This window comes from Aethalodelphis obliquidens, unplaced genomic scaffold, assembly GCF_003676395.1.
Source record: "Aethalodelphis obliquidens isolate GAN/ISIS:26980383/991018 unplaced genomic scaffold, ASM367639v1 scaffold3, whole genome shotgun sequence".
In the NCBI taxonomy this organism is placed as follows: domain Eukaryota; kingdom Metazoa; phylum Chordata; class Mammalia; order Artiodactyla; family Delphinidae; genus Aethalodelphis; species Aethalodelphis obliquidens.
In genome coordinates, this window is record NW_020837947.1 from 74802581 (window position 1) to 74822183 (window position 19603).

At 35.1% G+C, this 19603-nt stretch overlaps 1 protein-coding gene across 3 annotated transcripts in view; it reads left to right on the forward strand.

Moving 5' to 3' along the window:
• The window catches only part of PHIP (PHIP subunit of CUL4-Ring ligase complex), a 127424-nt gene that overhangs the window by 36599 nt on the left and 71222 nt on the right, over positions 1-19603 (forward strand). For all 3 annotated transcript variants that reach the window (XM_027092035.1, XM_027092037.1, XM_027092042.1), the window contains exons 7-12: positions 11481-11702; positions 11984-12084; positions 16311-16381; positions 17801-17901; positions 17998-18038; positions 18818-18916. In XM_027092035.1, the coding sequence (XP_026947836.1) occupies positions 11481-11702; positions 11984-12084; positions 16311-16381; positions 17801-17901; positions 17998-18038; positions 18818-18916 (635 nt within the window). The remainder of the gene's footprint in view (positions 1-11480; positions 11703-11983; positions 12085-16310; positions 16382-17800; positions 17902-17997; positions 18039-18817; positions 18917-19603) is intronic.

Genomic DNA, 19603 nt, shown 5'->3' on the forward strand with positions numbered 1-19603 from the left:
CACTGTACTATTTTATGTGGTCTTATCAAGAGTCTAAAAATGTTGATGTTTTATGTATGTGATATAATCTGCTAATTGTGCCAAACTTATATTCTCATTTGTAATTTTTTACTGGTGATTTGCAGTTACAAATTCCAAAATGTTGCCTTGTGACAAGAAATGCAAAGATATGAGATCGCTGTTACTTAAAATTTCTTTGTATTTTTATGATTATCACCTCGAGTTAAGAGTACATATGTGTTTACTATTCATGTTATTTTATTCCACTGGGAACACATTAGCCACTAACTAATGCTTTGAAAACCAGTCTTGAAAACTGATAGGATAAGACTTTAGGATAGTAGATTATGACTGAACAATGAAAGATTCCTGTGAGAGAGTGACACACTGTTGTTATTTATTGGAATAACAATTCAGTAATGGACAGCTCAATATTTCCTTTTTATGTATTCAGTATCTGAAGACATTATACAATTATTATTAAGTCCTAGTGTTAGATATATTTGAAAGCTTTTTCCAAGGGACTCATTCCAAGGGACTTTTGAGTCCTTTCTGGGTAGGCACAGCTAGAGGCAGTATAGTCCTGTGGTTAACAGCATCAGCTCTGGCATTAGGGGGCTTTTAGTTCAACTCACAGCTTTACCACTTCCTAGCAGTGCAGCTTACAAAGATTACCTCACCCTTTTAATCTACAGTGTTCTCAGCTGTTAAAAAAAGAAGGGAAATAGATAATAGTAGTACCAATCCCACTGGATTTTTGTGGGATTGCATGAAATGATGCATGCAGTTAGTATAGAACAAGATATACAGGAAGCAGTTACTAAGTTTCACTTGCTGCTTTTAATTTTATAGATGCATTTAAATGAATTTGTTCCACTTTATTTTCTTACCTAACTAAAATCTTATTTATAAATGCTGTACAAGATTGAAATCATTGTGATTGATAAGTGAAATTCTGTGTTAGGAAAAATTTCCGGTATTTTGTAGTAGAATATTTTAGTAATGGACATTTCCCAGTAGAATAATGAGAAGAAGCCAGGGAGGAAGGTAGCATAATTAGCAAGTCAGACTACTCCCTAATTCTCTCTCTTTCTTAGTTTTCTAAAATTTTTTTACTTGATTTCAGAATCATTGCGTCAAATAATATTTGCCAAAGAAAAGCAGAGTTAATGAATTCTCTCAGTAGTAAGCCATTCACTCATAAAAGTATGTTGAGGACCATACAAAAAGATTTCCCCTCTTTTTTCAGAAACATAAAATGTACCTCTTCAGATTAAGGCAAAAGAGCATAAACTGGTTATATAAATTCAGTAATTTATAAAGACTGAGTTTATGAACTTCAGTCTTTTAGGAGGCGGACTGTTCTAAAAGCTTAGGATATAGAAATGACAGACATAGTATCTGCCACTGGAGAGTTCACAGAGAGTCAACACACAATATTGATACAATGTGATAAGCTTGCTAGAGGCAGCACAAGATGCTGGGGTGTACTATAGGAGAGAGGTACCTAATTCAGTGTGTGGTAGGAGATGGTAAGGGAAAATTCCTAGAGAAGTGACACCTCAACTGAACTAGGTATTCCAGAGTTAGGGAAAGGCATTTACAGTCATTGGGAGAACGTTAACATGCAATTGTGTATTATTGGACATGGCAAAGAATAAATATGGACCACTGCTAAGCAAGAGCTAGAGATGTTGTTGGAGGACAAAATCATTAAGTTTCTTTTGTGACATGAAGGGATGTCTTTCCTGAGGGCATGGAGCAAAAGTGATGGATTTAGACAGAGGAGTGAGCAGAATTTCTCTTTTTAATGATCTCTTTGGCATTATTGTAGAGGATGGATTGAAACTAAGTCTTTATACGGAGGTATTGGTGAAAAGGTTGTAGCAGTGATCCATGAAAGATTCACAGTGGAAGTAGGGATGGAATTAACAGATTAAAAATAGAATCTCTAGGATTTAAAAGGTTCGTTTGAATGTAGGGAGGAATTGAGAGGGAATAGTATGGAATGACATGTTTTTTAAGTTGTGTGACTGGTTAGAAAGTCGTGTCACTTAATGTGGTAAGGATTTAAGTGGAGAAGTTTGTGAAGGTTGGGACATGTTGAATTTGAGATACATATAGATTGCTAAATAGAAATGCTCAACAGGTTGTGAGAGCTCAGGAGAGAGATCTAGGCTAGAAGATTGAACTGGGGAATCGTTGAATATGGAAATTGATTTTTTTACCTCATATGTGTAATGTACAAAGGCTGAAACTTCAACTTTAAAGCAAACTAAAGAAGAGGAGAGGAGTCAATAATTAAGACTGAGAAAGAGCTGCCTAAGAGGCCGGGAGAAAAATAGAAAAAGAAGTGGTGTCTTAAAAGCCAAAGGATTAGTATTTCACGAAAGGTAGAAAAACCTAAAGTAAAATTAGAACTGAAAGGCATCTTTTGGATTTGGCAAGGCTATTAATGAACTTAAGAAAAAATGTTTTATTTTAGTTTTAGGGGTAGAAGTGAGATTGCAATGCACTGCACAAAGGAAGGTTTGGGAATTGAAGAATTAGAGACGGTATAGATTAATCTTTCAAAACTTGACAACTAAAAAAAATAGGCAATTTTCTGAATGTGGTGTACTACCACTGAACATACTTTTATTGTATTGTATTGTCCTCTGTGTTGCTGTGAATTTGTTTAGACGTCTGTCTCTATTAAGTTGTGAGCTTCCTAACAACAAAGCCTTTTCCTTAAACATTTTTAGGTCTGCAGTGCTTTACAGAGTATCTGGTGCATACAGTAGGCAAACAACAAAAAGATGAATGAATGAACCAGTCAGTTAGAGATACAGAAGTGAATAATGTCCTTTCTTGTAAGAAACTTCTGTTAGGGAAGATATATACAAAAATGTCTGTAAGACAAATTCCCTTCTTCTACTGTGCTTCATTTACACTGGTCTTTTTCTGTGTTTCAAACTCACAAAGCCGATTTATGGCCTAGAGCCTTTGTACTGGCTATTCCCTTTGCCTGGAATTGTCTTCTCCAAAATATTCCTGTGGCTGATTCCTTTTTTAGCAGTTCTGTTCAAACACTGCTTTCTTAGCGACTTTTCCCTGACTACCTTCCTTCCTCATATTCCATCATTGTCTATCACATTACCTTACTATATTTTTCTTATAATATCTGTCACTGTGTGAAACTTATTTTTTTAAATGAGCTTTTATTGTATTTTCTTATTAATAAGCTCCATGAGGACGGATAGGACCTTGACTGAGTTGTTTATGACCACTGATTAAAGTAGGCATCCGTGGGTTATACTGATGTAAATAAGTAAATAAATAAGTGAGAAAGAAGGGAAAACTCCTATTTACAGTGGAATGCCAACTGATAATTGTAGAAAGAATGGTGGTTTGGCGACTGTCATAGTGGTGGTTGATTCATTTGTGTGTCATTGCGGGAGGCTAAGACTGGTAGATGCTGGTTTGAAGATCTTACCGTAATCTTGTATATGTTCCCCCAAGATACCAAGTTAATTAATTAAAAGGGGAAAAAGTGCAACTTTCCAGGGGAGAAACATGGGAAACATTAACAAGACAAAGTTATTAACTTTACTAGTGGTGGGATGGGTTGACATTGTGTATCCTCTGAAGTGGTACACTGAGGAAAACACAGCATCTTGTCTGTGGGATTCCTACTAAGACAGTATGATCTGGGTCTGGTCATTAATGAACATTAGACAGACTGAGGTTCCGGGTCATCCTATAGATGTAAGGTCTGTATTCTTTATGAACTTCTGAAGACATGAAACACAGAGAAAGCCTTAGGGAAATACTCCAGATTGAAGAGACTTAAGTGACAATACAACTAAAATTTAACATGTTGCTGTATGGGGTCCTAGGCCAAAAAGGAAAAGGGAACATTATCGGGATAGTTGACAGAATTTGAATGGGGCCTGTGGATTGGATGGCAGTTTTATCAATATTGATTTCCCAACTTAGGTAGACGTGTGTCTTTGTTTTAGAGGAAGGCACACTGGGATATTTAGAAGTGACGGGGCGTCAGGTCTGCAGCCTACTATTAATTGGTGCAGAAAAAGACTAATGGGTGTGTGTGTGTGTGTGTGTGTGTGTGTGTGTGTGTGTGTGTGTGTGTGTGTGTGTGTGTGTTATATGGAGAGAAAGGAAAGAAAGGTGGTGATGGAGCTGATGCAGTGGATTGTTAATAGTTGATGAATCTGAGTGATGGAAGACATTGGTACTGCTCTTGAAACTTTTGTAAGTTTGAAATGCAAAATTACTTTTTAAAAGTATGTGGGAGGTAGCGTAGGGATGATACTGTATATTCAGTAAGTTTGGTAGTAATGGAAAGGAGAGCTAGAGTACAGTAATTTATAGGAAGGTAAATTTTTGAAAAACTGGGTCAAGGATAAGGAACTAGGAGCACAGATATAAGAGGAGGTACTTGATGTACAGTGGTCTTTATGGAGGGTAGGTAAATGAAGAAATAGATACAGAGCAGTCTATTTGGACTGCTTAGAAAGATAGATAATTAGGGTTACAATGAACAGATTCTGCTTTTCAAAGTGAAATATTTTACCTGATAAGAGTCTTGGTTAGGGAGTGGGACTGGGTTCTAGAGATGAGTGATCAAACCTGGTGATAAGGAAAGAGTGATGAATGGGGGAAAAGGATTGCTGATTAACCTTAGCCTTCCAAACAAACAGGAGTTATGAATTTGCAGCGTTGCAGATTTAGTGTCCTTGTCTTCTTTTCCATAATGGTACTTGGCATCTGGGAGCAGGATAAGAGCAAGTGATGATTACATTGATACAGGGTTAGTCATTGGTGGTTTAGGTGGACAAGGGAGTGAGAAAATTTGGTGTGTTGAAATGATTGACACTGAAGTTTAGGGTAATTTGTAAGGGAAATGAAATAGGGGTCTGATAGATGGGTAAGAAAGAAAATCAATAGCCTCTTTTCAAAAAAAACTAAATTTAAATTACAAGCACTTTTAGCTGCCTGAATAGGCTACTTTTTAGCTTGAAAAGAAAATGACATTATAGTATGCATAACCATATACACGGTGTTTTAACATTTAATTCTGTTTGTTCTAATGACATCAAGAGGTGAAATCTGACTCATAAGCTGTGCAGCAGTAGCAAGAAATGAGAATTCTCTTTGTTGGTTCTGCCAAGGACTGCCAAGTTCTCCAAGACACTATAAGATTAAAAATCACCTAATTTATCTTTATGTCAAAGTAGTAATCTTTGGTTGATCTCTTCAATTGATGCTTCTCTTTTAGCAGGGAAAGGTTTACAGATCTACTTTTTATTTTTTTTTTTTTGCGGTACACGGGCCTCTCACTGTTGTGGCCTCTCCCGTTGCGGAGCACAGGCTCCGGATGCGCAGGCCCAGCGGCCATGGCTCACGGGCCCAGCCGCTCCGCGGCATGTGGGATCTTCCCAGACCGGGGCACGAACCCGTGTCCCCTGCATCGGCAGGCGGACTCTCAACCACTGCGCCACCAGGGAAGCCCCAGATCTACTTTTTAATTTTAAGGTCGTCTGAGCAGAATCAACCTGCTGTACTGTTTCCAAATGTGTGCGGTTTTCTGCTCACAGAAGTCCACAATTCTTTGTCACTTACTGTTCCATCCTGTAAAGTAGTTTTCTTCATCATTGAATGGTTCACATAGTTATTACCTCTAATCTTCTAGCTTTAGTTTAAATAAATAAATACATATATACATAAATAGTTCAATTAAGCTCTTTAAAACTTGTCTTCCAGAAACTTTAAATTTGACCTTAGGTTCTGCTTTAGTTTTTACATAGAATTTAAGTGATTGAAGAAGGCCCTGTGTCTGAAGTTGTTTCATAAAATTTTCATATCAATAGGTAGGACATTTTTTGTAGATTTTAAGGAGCATTTTAATACCCAAGCGCATGACAAAGTAGAAAGCCACATCACAGAGACCTGTCGAACTTCCTTTTCCTTTACCAGAATACCAAAAGCAAATGTGTACAATACATTTATTGCCTGGGCTTAACTATAGAGAATGTCAGCGTTTGTTTTTATTTATCTGAAATTTGCCTCTCACACTTTTTATTTTGAAGAAACTTTGAGTTTCCAAAAGGGATTCACAAAATAGGAACCTCTTTTAGACAGACATAAAATGAGAATTACCTGCAGTGTAAGAAATCTAGTTGTACGCTGGAAGGGTCATTAGTGCCAACAGTCTACTTAAAAGTATTAAAGAAATAATGATTTCAGAGTAAATGTCTGATTCCGTTTCCTTCCTCTTGTCCTAAGCTACAGAGTATATTGACAGTTTTAAAGGCACTTGCCTTAATCATTTTGTGTGTGTGGCTTTAGGTGTGGCTGTGGAATAAGAAAATTTATAGGGTACTTTAAATTCGTAAGTTTAGGCAAATCTAAATTTTGTTTAAGTTCCACCCTTTATCAAGCCTTTTCACAAATAATATCTACATTGTTGTTTATTCAGGATAGAGATAAGGTGCTCTTTCAGCTTTCTTGGCTTTATCTTTGCATTGATGAGATGTCTTGACATTTAAGAGAAAGCAATGTAAATTTGGTATATCTCATTTGTTTGGGGATTTATGTAAGCCAAAGCTACTTGTTCTTTTTGTTATCTTTATACTAGGTTTGATGTAAACAGACAAAAGATAACATTAATGAGTACTCTTTCATGGTAATTATGACAATTTTACATTATTGAAAAGTGACATTAATGATCCACTACTGTCTTATATTTGCTTGGCATTAACCACTAGCTTAATATTATAATTTGATTAAAAAATGAATTCCATAAAAGCATCTTCAATTTTCACCAGTTCGTGTATTTCTTAAAACTTATCGTGGTTAAAATATTATAGTGACTATGCCTTGTCTGCTTAAAATTCTTCAGTAGCTTCCTCACCAGGTTAAATTCAAACTCCCTAACAGGCATTTAAAACCCCTACCTTCTATTACCTTCCTCAGATAAAACCTTTCCAGCTTAATTTTTGTTTCTAGTTTCCCACTTACACTTCGTACTCCCAACTTTTCTCACCTTGCCAAATTCCCAGTCCTAGCAGCAACATCTAGATGTTACTGAAAATAAATGAATACTTCATTTTCCCCTAGGCATTAGAACCTTGCTTAAAAAACTTGTCAGTTGAGATATTTTTCTAAAATCATGCTATCTAATTTTAGCAGGAAGTTCACTGTTGCTTGCAGGTTTTTTCCCTTTTTCTTATTGCTCTTAAAATTCCACCACATTTCCAAACTTTGCTCACCTTTTTTTGGTTCCTTCTTTGTTTCCCCCTTCTCCACTTGAAGGAAATAATCTTCAGATATTTATCTTACTTGCTAAGGTTAGAATCATCTAATTTCTTTGCTGCTTGCTTTAAAATTGCTATCTCCACCATACCTCTTCCCCCTTCGTGAAGCTTAGGAGTCTATGTGTCCCTCCTACCAAGGCTGACCCCTGTGCCTGTGTTGTCCATCTCTTTCTTTTCACCATTTAAATAACACTACTTTTGCTTTAATGTCCATACTGTCTTTAAAGTTTTGATTGAAAACTTATAATGTCCTACTCTTCGGTTTATTATTGACTTTACTAACATTTGAGGTAGGCTTCTGGGAAGAAGGATCATTTGTTCAAATTCTCTGCATTTTGGTCTTTTAAAAAGAGTAGTTTTATCAAAGTTTAGTTCATCCTTCCACATTCAACTTAAACACATTTATGGTGCTTTAAAAAATGTTTTCCCAGTAAATTTGATTTTTCTTCTTGTCTGCAGTCCTTTTCAAACAATTATTTATGTGTACTTGTATTTCTGATAGTCATTTTAAAAGAACTTAGTTGAATTTTGTCAAATCATATTTAGTTTCACATTTCCATAAAAACAGATGAATGATCACAAGTAATGAATGATGAAATAGAAGTTGCCTGAGGATGCTTTAGGGTTTGGTTTGAAATTCTGCCAGGAGTTCTGTGAGCAGGGATAAGGGTTGGGGACAGTATACTACTTTATATCATAAAAGAGGGTAGTGAAGAGAGTGAAAGTACGATGAAAAATTTCTCTCCTGCAATTTAATGGAAGAAAAGAAAGGTTAGTTGGGATACTACACACTAGGGGGAATTGTGTACAGTGGGTTTTTTTAAAACAAAAGTTTTGGTTTTGTGGGGGTTTTTTAGTACTTGTCTAAATAAAGCAGAATTATAAAGTAATATTAAATTAGTGAACTTAATAAACTCAATAAGAATATAGTGGGGCTTTTTGTTCAATTTTAATTAGTGAAAAGTCACTGGAAGCTGAGTTTAGATAACAGGTTGCCCCTGTCCTTTTCATTGAAAGCTGGCATTTTGGTCAAAAAGATGTGTGGGTTTTGTTTGTTTGTTTTTTCTGTTAACATGGAAAATATGTGGTACACCTTCCATAGTAGAATATACAGCAGACTCTTAATTCAGATACCTAAGAAATAATGAGATGACATGATTTTACTCTTTTCATATATTCTGCCTGTATTAGCATGCTTAAAATTTTATTTTTGTTGTGAATGTAGGTCAGAGGCAAATATTGCCTTAGTTTTTAGAAGGTAAGCAAATGAGGTGAATAAATTGACTTAATTTGTGGAATTTAGAGAAATTGAGGGTTGAATGAATGTTTTAAAGCCTTTTTTGGTTGTCCAACAAGTGCCTAGTGCACTTCTTTCTACAATGCGAGGTGGTATTGTAGACCAGCTTTCTGGAAATCACAGTCTACACACAGGCTCCTTCTTCATTTCCCACAGTTGGCAGGGATGTAATCCTCATCCTTTTTGTTCCCCCAAATACCTATTGTAGCCATCTCTTCTGATCCTTCTCTTCTATAATAACAATATTACCATTCTCTCCTGCCTGTACTATTTTAACGACTTTCATCTGGCCTCCTACTTTCTTGCCTAATCCATACTGATGCCAGGATGATCTTTGGAAAACAAATCTGATCCTGATATTCACCGGCTTGATCACCTTAAGTGATCCCCATTACATACCATACGCCTTCGTATCCCATAAAAGGGCCTGCACAGTTCTTCCCTGACTTCATCCTCTCGCCTTCACCTCACACTTTGTTAGCTTACAGACTACTTGCAGTTCCCTGAACTTCTCACATTTTCATGCCTTTGATCATACTTTTCTCTCTAGCTGCCATCTGGAGTATTTGTTCTTTTTAAAATAATAAGAATATTATCAAAGTAAGAATAAGAATACTACCAGCAACAAAAGCAGTAATAGTAGATAGTCCACATATATATAAAAATATGTATATATATAGCTTTTACTCTATGCCAGGCGCTCCGCCTTCATTTACTCATTTCTTTTTTGCGACAACCCTATGAGAGGTAGGTGTAGATTAGAAGAATGAGGCAAAGAAGGTACATGTAATTCTTCCGAGGTCAAACGTGTAGAAAGTGGCTGCACCAGGTCCCATTCTCTCACTTAATGGAATTCTAGATACGGTTGGATTTACTTCTGCCTTTTTACTAATAGTTTCTATTTGTGCCATCTCTTTTTTGTTCTTCTGCTTCTCTTTTACTGACTTGTGTTAGAGAGACATTTTTGTTTTGTTTGTTTGTTTTTGCGGTACGTGGGCCTCTCACTGTTGTGGCCTCTCCTGTTGCGGAGCACAGGCTCCGGACGTGCAGGCTCAGCGGCCATGGCTCACGGGCCCAGCCGCTCCGTGGCATGTGGGATCTTCCCAGACCGGGGCACGAACCCGTGTCCCCTGCATCGGCAGGCGGACTCTCAACCACTGTGCCACCAGGGAAGCCCAGAGAGACATTTTTGATGTAATTTTAAATTCTCTTATTGATCTTTTAACCATTTTTTTTCTTGACCTCTAGAGTCTGTGCTCTTAAGCTACTACATTGTATTGACTGTCCAAGCATCACTGCTTCTGGATTCCTTTCCAGATTCTACCTCTCCACGTTTGAGGAAAAACAGACTGCTCTCCTTTTAGATCTCTACTGATTAACAGTATAGGACTTAGGACATGTTATTGCATTTATATTCTTCTGCCTTGCTTCATAAGGACAGGAATACTACGTCTTTATTCATCACCCTTGAATCTCCAGTGTTTGGCACATATTTAATCGCAAGGCAAATGGATAAATGAATGCATGAATCACTGAATTTTAAAAAGGAACCTTGGAGATCATCCAATTTAACTTCCTTATTTTATAGATGAAGAGCTTGAGATTAAGTGAACGTGATGGGAATACCAGATTTTAATGTGAATAATTCACCAAAGTTAAGTTTTATTACTAGTCTTCCGTGGTTGGTAACCCATTTAATTTGCTTCAAAGGTCAGTCAGAAGAACTGGTTTTATAGTTAATTGAGAGTGCTCTAGGTAGTGTTGGCAGAATGTGGTTTAAAGTACAGCATTTAACATATGCTGTTAATACTGTGTTTGTGATCATTTATATGTTATGTCTGTCATCAGTATGAAGCGGATACTTCTCTGTGTCACTTGCTTTTGTAGATCCTCTAAGTACTTTCTAATATCAGATAAAATTGTGTGTATTTTTTAATAAATTAGATTGGAAGATTGTAAAGAATTCTAAACTACAATCTTTGCAATCTTTTGATAAATTTTGAATCTGGGGAATGGGTATATGAGGTTAACGGTAATATTCTCTACTTTTTGTATGTTTAAAACTTTTTAATAATAAAAACTAGGGAGAAATAGAGAGAGGTTGGTAAAAGAGTAAACTTTGAGCTATAGGATGAATAAGGAAAATTAGAGAACAAAAAAAATGTCTAAAAGGTCTTACTGCTGCTTTGGCTAAGTGAAATTGAAATGTTTATTTGTAAATATAGGAATTCATAGGAAACTCTGTGTTCTTTACATTTTCTTCCTGAGCTTATGCTGCTGCAACAAACAAGTAATATATATATATATATTTTTTATTGACTTCATACAGATAAAATTAATTTTTTTCTTATAACTGACGGGTGATTTTATATGTAATGTATTTAGCTGAAGATCAGTGATGGGAAACTCATGTATCATAGATTTTGGCTTCTTAGGAGAAAAAGCCTCAAATATGCTTCCTTTCATTTTTATATTAACATAGATAGGATTAGTCACTGTTGTGTATTACATTTGTTTTGCAGTTATAATTTTGTTATTTTAGATGTTCAGATTCTTTTACAAGGTTCTATATAGAGGGTACCATATAGGTAGTGGGTAGGGGACCATAGGTAAATGTTAGCTATTGCTAACATCCTACTTTTCCTGTTAGATGATGGGCACACGAGTATTCTTTATAAGTGAATAATTTAATAAAGTAATCTTATGTAGAGGAAAATTCATAACACGAGTATTTAACACTTTTTAGTACTTAAAATTATAATTGTTGGGAAGTGGATGTAACAGATAAGATTTTTTTTAATCTGTGTTAAGAATTCCAATTAAAATTTAGAGTTAATTCTATTAATATCCATTTTTATTTTAAGGGTTCTGATGACTGTCTTGTGAAAATCTGGGCAACAGATGATGGGAGATTATTAGCTACTTTAAGAGGCCATGCTGCTGAAATATCAGACATGGCTGTAAACTATGAGAATACAATGATAGCAGCTGGAAGTTGTGATAAAATGATCCGAGTCTGGTGTCTGCGAACATGCGCGCCTTTGGCTGTTCTTCAGGGCCACAGTGCATCTATAACGTCACTACAGGTAATCATTTAAATCTCTGCAAAATCCTTGTTATAATTTAAAGTAAATTTTAAGAAGTCACTTTTATAATCCATTGTATAAAGCCAACTAAAATGAAAAAAGGAGTATTTCTCTTTTCTTTATAAATACATGGACTTTAAATAACATGGTAGCCATGACCTTCGTCAATTCTGAGTGTTCTCTCACTGTTAGTGTTAGTTGCTGTTTGTATGGTCAAGATGGGTTTATTATTTGGACTGTGTTACTCTTCTTGTAAAAATTTTTTTTTCTTTGTTTTTCAGTTCTCACCATTGTGCAGTGGCTCAAAGAGATATCTGTCTTCTACTGGGGCAGATGGCACTATTTGTTTTTGGCTGTGGGATGCTGGAACCCTTAAAATAAAGTCAGTTGCTCTTCTATTTCATAGAATAAATGTGTATAATTTAATGGTTGAAATCACAAAAGTATGAAGTAGTCAACAATAGGAATAATTTTACTTTTTTTCTCCTTGAGTAAGTAACAAATTCATTTTGTCTCTTCACTGACCTCTTTCATTTTTATGCTTTCCTTTTTGTTTTCATGCTTTAAAGAAAGATTTTTGTTAACATGTTTATTTCTTTTTTCTCTTATCTTTTTTCCTAGCCCTAGCTCTTTCAGAATATACCTGTCTTATTACCACTTCTGTTTTGTATGCTGCAGTTACATATCAGTAACTCCTTTTGGTACTGAGAACATAATCTTCAGAGTCCTAGTTCTATAGAAGAATTGTAATTATTTCTGTTATCGCATCTATAGACTGGATTTTATTGTAGATCTAGGGAAATTTAGGAAAATGCAATCATTAAATTTTCACTAAACTACATCAAGGTAGATAGATGCACCCTTCCCTCTGCCCCATAATAGCATTTTGCATTTGTGCTTTCACCTATAATAATATCTTGGTTTATCAAACTAAGTTGTCTGCACAATATTATGTTTAGATTAAGGACACTGAGGCAAAGAAAAGTTAAACAACTTTCCCACAGTTAAAAGTTTTTAAAAATGTCAAGGCCAGGACTGTAACAGTTCCCTGCCCTCTGGTTCTGTGCTGTGTCATGCCACCTCTCAAGTGGATATAGTGGGAGAAATACTGTATTTACCCCATGGAAATCTGTGAATGGGGAGGTAGTACATACAGTGCTTCCATAGTGTTGAAATGACCATCTCTGAGCTCTCAAGGTAAAAAGTCATTTAGATTAGATATATCTCAATAATTGTTTCTGACATCTGTTTATAAACTATCAACCCAAATTGAGTTATTTAATAAAATAATTTGTGTATGTCTTCGTTATTTCGAAACAGTAATGTTTAGATAAACCTCATATGTGTGAACATTCCTGAATAGTGCCTCTTATGGCAGGGCATTTAGGGGGCTGTGGCAGCATGGGTAGCATAATACAGCAAACTATACTTCTTTTGCAGAAAGGATTGTGATCAAAGACTTGGCTCTTGGGAGAAAGCAGGCTGATTTCACTTTAGTTGCATTCTTAATATTTAGAATAGTAAAGGCTTTCTGTAGGCATTTAGATAAAAGTTGAAATGTTTCACTCGAGTATGGTCAATAGCAGTAGTTAATTGTTTTCTCCTTTGAGTATTCTTTACCTCCTTATGATCTGATTTTGATACCTTCGTCTTGTCCTGTCTTGTTTTTGAAGAAAAAGTGATCAGCAATTTTCGAATCAACATAGGAAGAAAAAATGTGTTTACAAAATTAAGCTCTCACTTTGTGCTTCTGGAGGATTACATTGCTAAGTACAGTAATATTTATTTGGAAGTGAGAAGTGATGTATTCCATATAAATGATTTTTTTCAGAACCTTTATGTAGATTCACCCATAAACCCACTACCCTAACAATTTTTTTCACATAATTTTAATAGCTGCATTATATTCCATTGAGCTGTTCCATACTTTGCTTAGTGATTTTCCTATTTTTGGACATAAAAGTTTTTTCTAGTTACTTATAAGTAATATTCTTTTCTATTTGTTATTATAATTGTCCCATGAAAACTTTTAGCTTGAGTTCAGGCATAAAAGTAAGAGTAGTTTTCCTCACATGCAGACTTTGAGATGCCTGTTTTCCTTTCTTTATGTGTACATGGTTGATAACTGCCAAAAAATGTGGCCTTAATTACTAATCAGAGGCAAAAATCGTATTGAACGGTAATGCTTTTGAATAATCTTTGGGGTAAGTGACTTCAGCAACCCAGTCTGCATTAATTGAAAGAATCAGTTCTATCAGTAAATGAAATCTGTTTTGGAAACCCAGATCTCTTAATAAATTCACTTTTATATAGGGTTTATGTGTATGGTAACAACTCCCACTAGTAAAGACGCTGCTTCTTAGATGAGTAATTTGAGTGGCTGGTTGACTCAAAAACTGGCTCAAGAGATCTCTGAGTAGGAGGAAGGTGTCCAAGCCTAGACAGATGTGAGAAAAGAATTGGAATCCTAAAATGTGCAAATGATAATAATGATTACAAATTTTTATTAAGCACTTAGTCTGTCAAGCCTAGTATTAGGCACTCTATAACTGTTATCTCATTAATTCTTATGACACCCCTATGAGGAAGGTATAATTATTATCTTTAGGACAGATAGGAGAGAAAACTGAGGCAAATACTGGAAGTGCACTGTCAGGACCTCCTCTTAACCACTAGGCCAAACCAAGTAGCAGTTATTTCTTGATGGACCATCTTGAACTGGTTGAACCTACTAAAATACTAATAATGCTAATAATAATTTACTGAGTGTGCTGGGCACAGAACTAAGCACTTTATGTGCATTAAACTCATCTAATTCTCTCTGGGACTCTGAGATATGTTCTCATATTTACCCCCCATTTTACAGATTAGAAGACTGAGGTACAGAAACGTTAACTTGCCTAAGGTCACACAAATAAGTGGCAAAACTGGGAACTGAACTCAGAGAATCTTGAGTTCTAGGCCTTGTCTCAAAATATTTCCTCAAATGTACATTTAAAAATTATGTGTACCTGCTTATCTGTTTTTTTCTCTTTAAAAATATTAACATTCGTTTGAAATGACAATCTGTATGATTATTTGCATGTTCTGGTTATGAGTGCTAACTAACTGGTTGTTTGGCACATGTATGAGCAGTTGTGCCAAAACTTAATAAAAATGCAGCTCCACAGTCTACAAGGTACTAATGGAAGTAGTGCATTTAGTTGCCTTTATAGTTTCAGATAAATTTACTTAGAGTTAATTTTCATCTGAATAAATGTTTAGGTTTTAAGTGTTTTAGTAAGTTTCTCTTTCTCCATATCAGTTATGCTCAGCTGTATCAGAGCCTGTGAATATTAAGAAAATTTACAAATTTATTTTTTAAAATTTTAGAAAATAGATTTTGTTGTGTTCTGTTGTTCAGAATATATAATTGATAGATCAGAAGTATTTTGTACTTTTTTTCCCTAAATGACCACAAGACGGAAACCGTTCTGTGTTCAGTAGTTGTGGATTGTGAAAGTTATGCAGTGCACTCTGGTTGAAGGCTCTAATTATTTTTTAGTTCTCTCTCCTAATATTCTGAGGAAAAACTTGGTCAAAATATATGTTAAGAAGGGCTTTAAATATGATCACTGTATTGGAACATTACGTATACATTGTACATATATTGGAGCTGGTATGGGTAAAATCTGTAATTTAATTTTCTTTAGTATAGTTGGCACTAAGCATTAATGTCAATAGCATTAATATAAAACATGTAATCTGTAATATAATTATACAATTAATGTAAGTATAGTTGAGTGTGACCTATTTTCTATAGATCACTTTTTTTTTTGTGTGTGGTACACGGGCTTCTCACTGTTGTGGCCTCTCCCGTTGCGGAGCACAGGCTCCAGATGCGCAGGCCCAGCGGCCATGGCTCACGAGCCCAGCCGCTCTGCGGTATGTGGGATCTTCCCGGACCGGGGCACGAACCCGTGTCCCCTACATCAGCAGGTGGACTCTCAACCATTGTGCCACCAGGGTAGCCCTATAGATCACTATTTTAAATGAGCATTATAGTTGATGTGAGAGTCAAATAGTCTTCAGATTTTCACTAGAATGTAAGATTCTTAATTTTTGGAGTCTTAAAGGGCATATTTTATAGAAAGTAAACAGAGGGAGATGTTTAATTAACACTAATATTGAAAAAGTTTATTGATTGATGGTGTATATATGCCAATGAGACAGCACCTATTTTGCTAATTTGTTCATGTTTACAAATGACCTGTATTTCCTTATATATTTGTGCATTGCTATTCTGCTGTGTAAAACTGAGAACCTGTTAAATTGGATTAGATGATTAGAAGTGAGTGTAACCAATAACTACATGCCAGGTGTGACAGTGGCTTTGTTTCATGTGTGGATTGTTGTATAATCAGGAGCTTCTGCAAAACCTGTATCTAAAGTTTCCACAAGATCCTGCTGATCATGACGTACAATGATTTTGAACTTGTTTTTAGGAAGGGAGCCCTCTGTTGCTTCTTATTTAATTTTGTCCTTTTGTAGTTATTTTTGGAGACAGCTGAGTTCTGGTGTTGCTGGTCCCTTTGAGATATTTTTAATTGGTTATTTTTTGTATTACAGTCCGAGACCTGCAAAATTTACAGAGCGCCCTCGGCCTGGAGTTCAAATGATCTGTTCTTCTTTTAGTGCTGGTAAGATTTTTTTTCTTCCTAATTCTCCACTTAAAGTTGTATAAGTTGTATTCTCCACTTAAAGGGTTCTAGTGGAACACATAAAATTTTGGAAAATACTTGCTGTTGTAATATAAATCATATTCTCATGCGCATACCAGGGGATGATCGTAAATTAGTTTATAAGTATTTGAACTTTGCTCAAGTTTAGCTTATATACTCATTTGGTTGAGTGTATAAATGATTAAGATTTTTCTTTAAGAAGACCATAATTCTTTGGTAGGAGGGATAAAATAGTTTCAAAATTGACTGTTAAAGAATAAATCTTTGAATAGTTATCTCTTTGAAAGAAAAGTATTTTTAAATCTGTTTTATATTTTTATGGATTTTGGAGTCACACATAGCGAAGTAAAATAGGTTGATAGATATTTGTACATCTTTATTAATTACTTTGCTCCAGATTATTCTTATTCGCTCTTTAAAAAGTAGCAGTATAGCAATGCTAAGATTCCAATTATGTTTTGAGTTTATGTAGCAGCATTTTGAATGGATATTAGAGTCTTTTTAAACAAATTATGATCCGGAGATTTTAAGCGAATTGATGAGAAAATGAAACACGAATTAATGTTCCTAATACCAGTTCCTTCCACGTTTATTTCCGGTTTTACCTTTTCTTTTCCTTTCATAATTGTGGAGAGCAGTAGTACCTGAGATAAGAGATTGCAAACTGAGGACATGAATCTATTTTTGCCATACTAATATCTAAACATCTTTAATTACTAGCTTCTAGATTTCCACTGCTACTGCCATGAAGACAGTTTTACTTCTAGTAGTAACATAATTATAGGCACTACATATGCTTCAGAATACTCTAGATGCAATTATATATAGCACTGTCTTCAGCACTATGGGAGGGTATTGATTCCAAGAGAGAGTAAATTGCATATACAAATAACTGTAATGCAGAGTAGAATGTATTTGCTACAGGACAAAGTCTGAGTGAGAGTTCAGAGGAGAGCAGGCGTATTTGATTGCAAGTCTGTAAAGCCTGTAGTGAAGGTGCTGGGCCCTAAAAATTTGATAGGATTTTAACAGATGGGAAATGAGGCAAGAGAGGGATTTCAGCAGAATTAAAAGACATGTTTTCTAGTAATGGTGACTGATAATTTTAACATGATTATGTAGTTACTTGGTGAAATCATTTGTTACAAGAAAGCTTCTATAAATATTGAAAAATTCTTCCCAGGCAAAGCTTATGTTAGCAAACTTTCTTAATTTCAGGTTAGATGTATTATATACATTAGGATAAGTATGAATAGTTTTAGAATGAAATATTAGTCATTCAACATATATTATGATAATGTTGCTTGCATTTATTATTTAATTCCCAGAGATTCTGACATTGTGTCTCACTCATAAATGTTTGGTGTTATTCCTCAGGTGGAATGTTTCTGGCCACAGGGAGCACAGATCATATTATTAGGGTTTATTTTTTTGGATCAGGTCAGCCCGAGAAAATATCAGAATTGGAGTTTCATACTGTAAGTATTGCTGAAAAGAGTTAGATGAGTACAATTTAAATGAGTCTAACGGTTTATATTCAGGATCCTCTTTTTTGTTCATCTGTTTATATATAGGACAAAGTTGACAGTATCCAGTTTTCCAACACTAGTAACAGGTAAAATAATTATTTTTGTTTGTCAAATTTAATTCCAGTTTTTAAATTATGAAATAAAGACAATTCTTATGGTCAGGTTTTAGTTAGATTTGTATATTAATTAGCCACCTAAAATAAAGATCTTGACTAGTTATAATGAAAAGTCAATATAGCCTTCACATGCCTGTGAACACGGCTTTATGTTTTATCTGTAATAATGTTGGTTTATTTGGCCACTATTTTTTTAATAATAGGGACTTTTATCCATCCTACATATTTTCTATACATATCAGTGTAAAGAAACTTAGTAGAGATTGGAAATGTATCATAATGTAGTATTTGAGGCAGAACTGTTTATGGATGATAAGCTTAGATGACATTGTATAAGTTTTCTCATGTTCTTGTTTTAAATTTTAAAAAGATATTTCTACGCCTGATTAGGATGAGTCAGGTTCTTTAATGTTGAAAGGAAAATCTGTGTTTTTCCATTGGAAAATATCAATTCTCTTTCTAAGGTAATAAATAGTGGCCTTGAATCACTTTTGAATGTTATTTGTGAGACCTAGCTGTGCACATTAGAATGTGTATATGTATTTAAAATATTTAAAGCCCATGAAGTTTCAGAAATTCTTAGATTTGCAGAGAATATCAGATAGAGTAATTTCTATTATATTAGAATGCTGTGTAAGTAAAGATGAATGCTGTCTTTTTTAGCATTTTCAAAAACATAACTCTATTGGAAAGTGCACTTTGGTAGAGCACATATGATTTTTTTATTTGGGGGGTGGGCTCCTTTGCAGGTTTGTAAGTGGCAGTCGTGATGGGACAGCACGTATTTGGCAATTTAAACGAAGAGAATGGAAGAGTATTTTGCTGGATATGGCTACTCGTCCAGCAGGGTAAGAGATGAAATTTGAAATATTACGTAGATATAGCTAGAACATTTAAAGTTGTAAAGCTATATTACAGGTTGGTGTGACTCTCAGCCTGTAAGTGTATGTATCATAAACCATGTTAAAATGATTACTTTTCTGTAACAACTAGAGGTGCTTTTGGAGATGAAGATGTTGATTTTTATAAAATGAATTTTTGCCCTGTTTGAGAAGACCTGCTGCATTAATGATTCCTTTCAGTTCAGTTTTGTTAAGAGGAGGATGATAGTACTGTAAGAATAGCTGCAAGTTTTACTAGTTTTTTTCAGAAAGCAGAACATATAATGTTCCGTCTGATACAGGGATGATGTGCTATATCCACTGGTTGTCTCCAGCCAAGAGAAATTATACTACATGTTGTAACTGTTATTTTGGTTTTAATATTTTATAATTTTTCTGTTTGTATTTGTGTGTAGTAGTCCCGGAAGGGAGAGCAAAGTAGTTAGCAGGGCATGACAGCAACCGTAAAAGATGGTGAGTGAGCAGCATGGCTCAGAGTTCCTGGATCCAGAAAGAGTTAAAGCCAGTAATATTTACTCAAGGTCATCTATTACTAAGGACTTAGGAGTGCTGGAATCCTGATTTTGCTGACTCCGTGCAGTGATTTTTGCCATCGTTCTTTGTTGGTTCAAACTATTCTTAATTACCATGTTA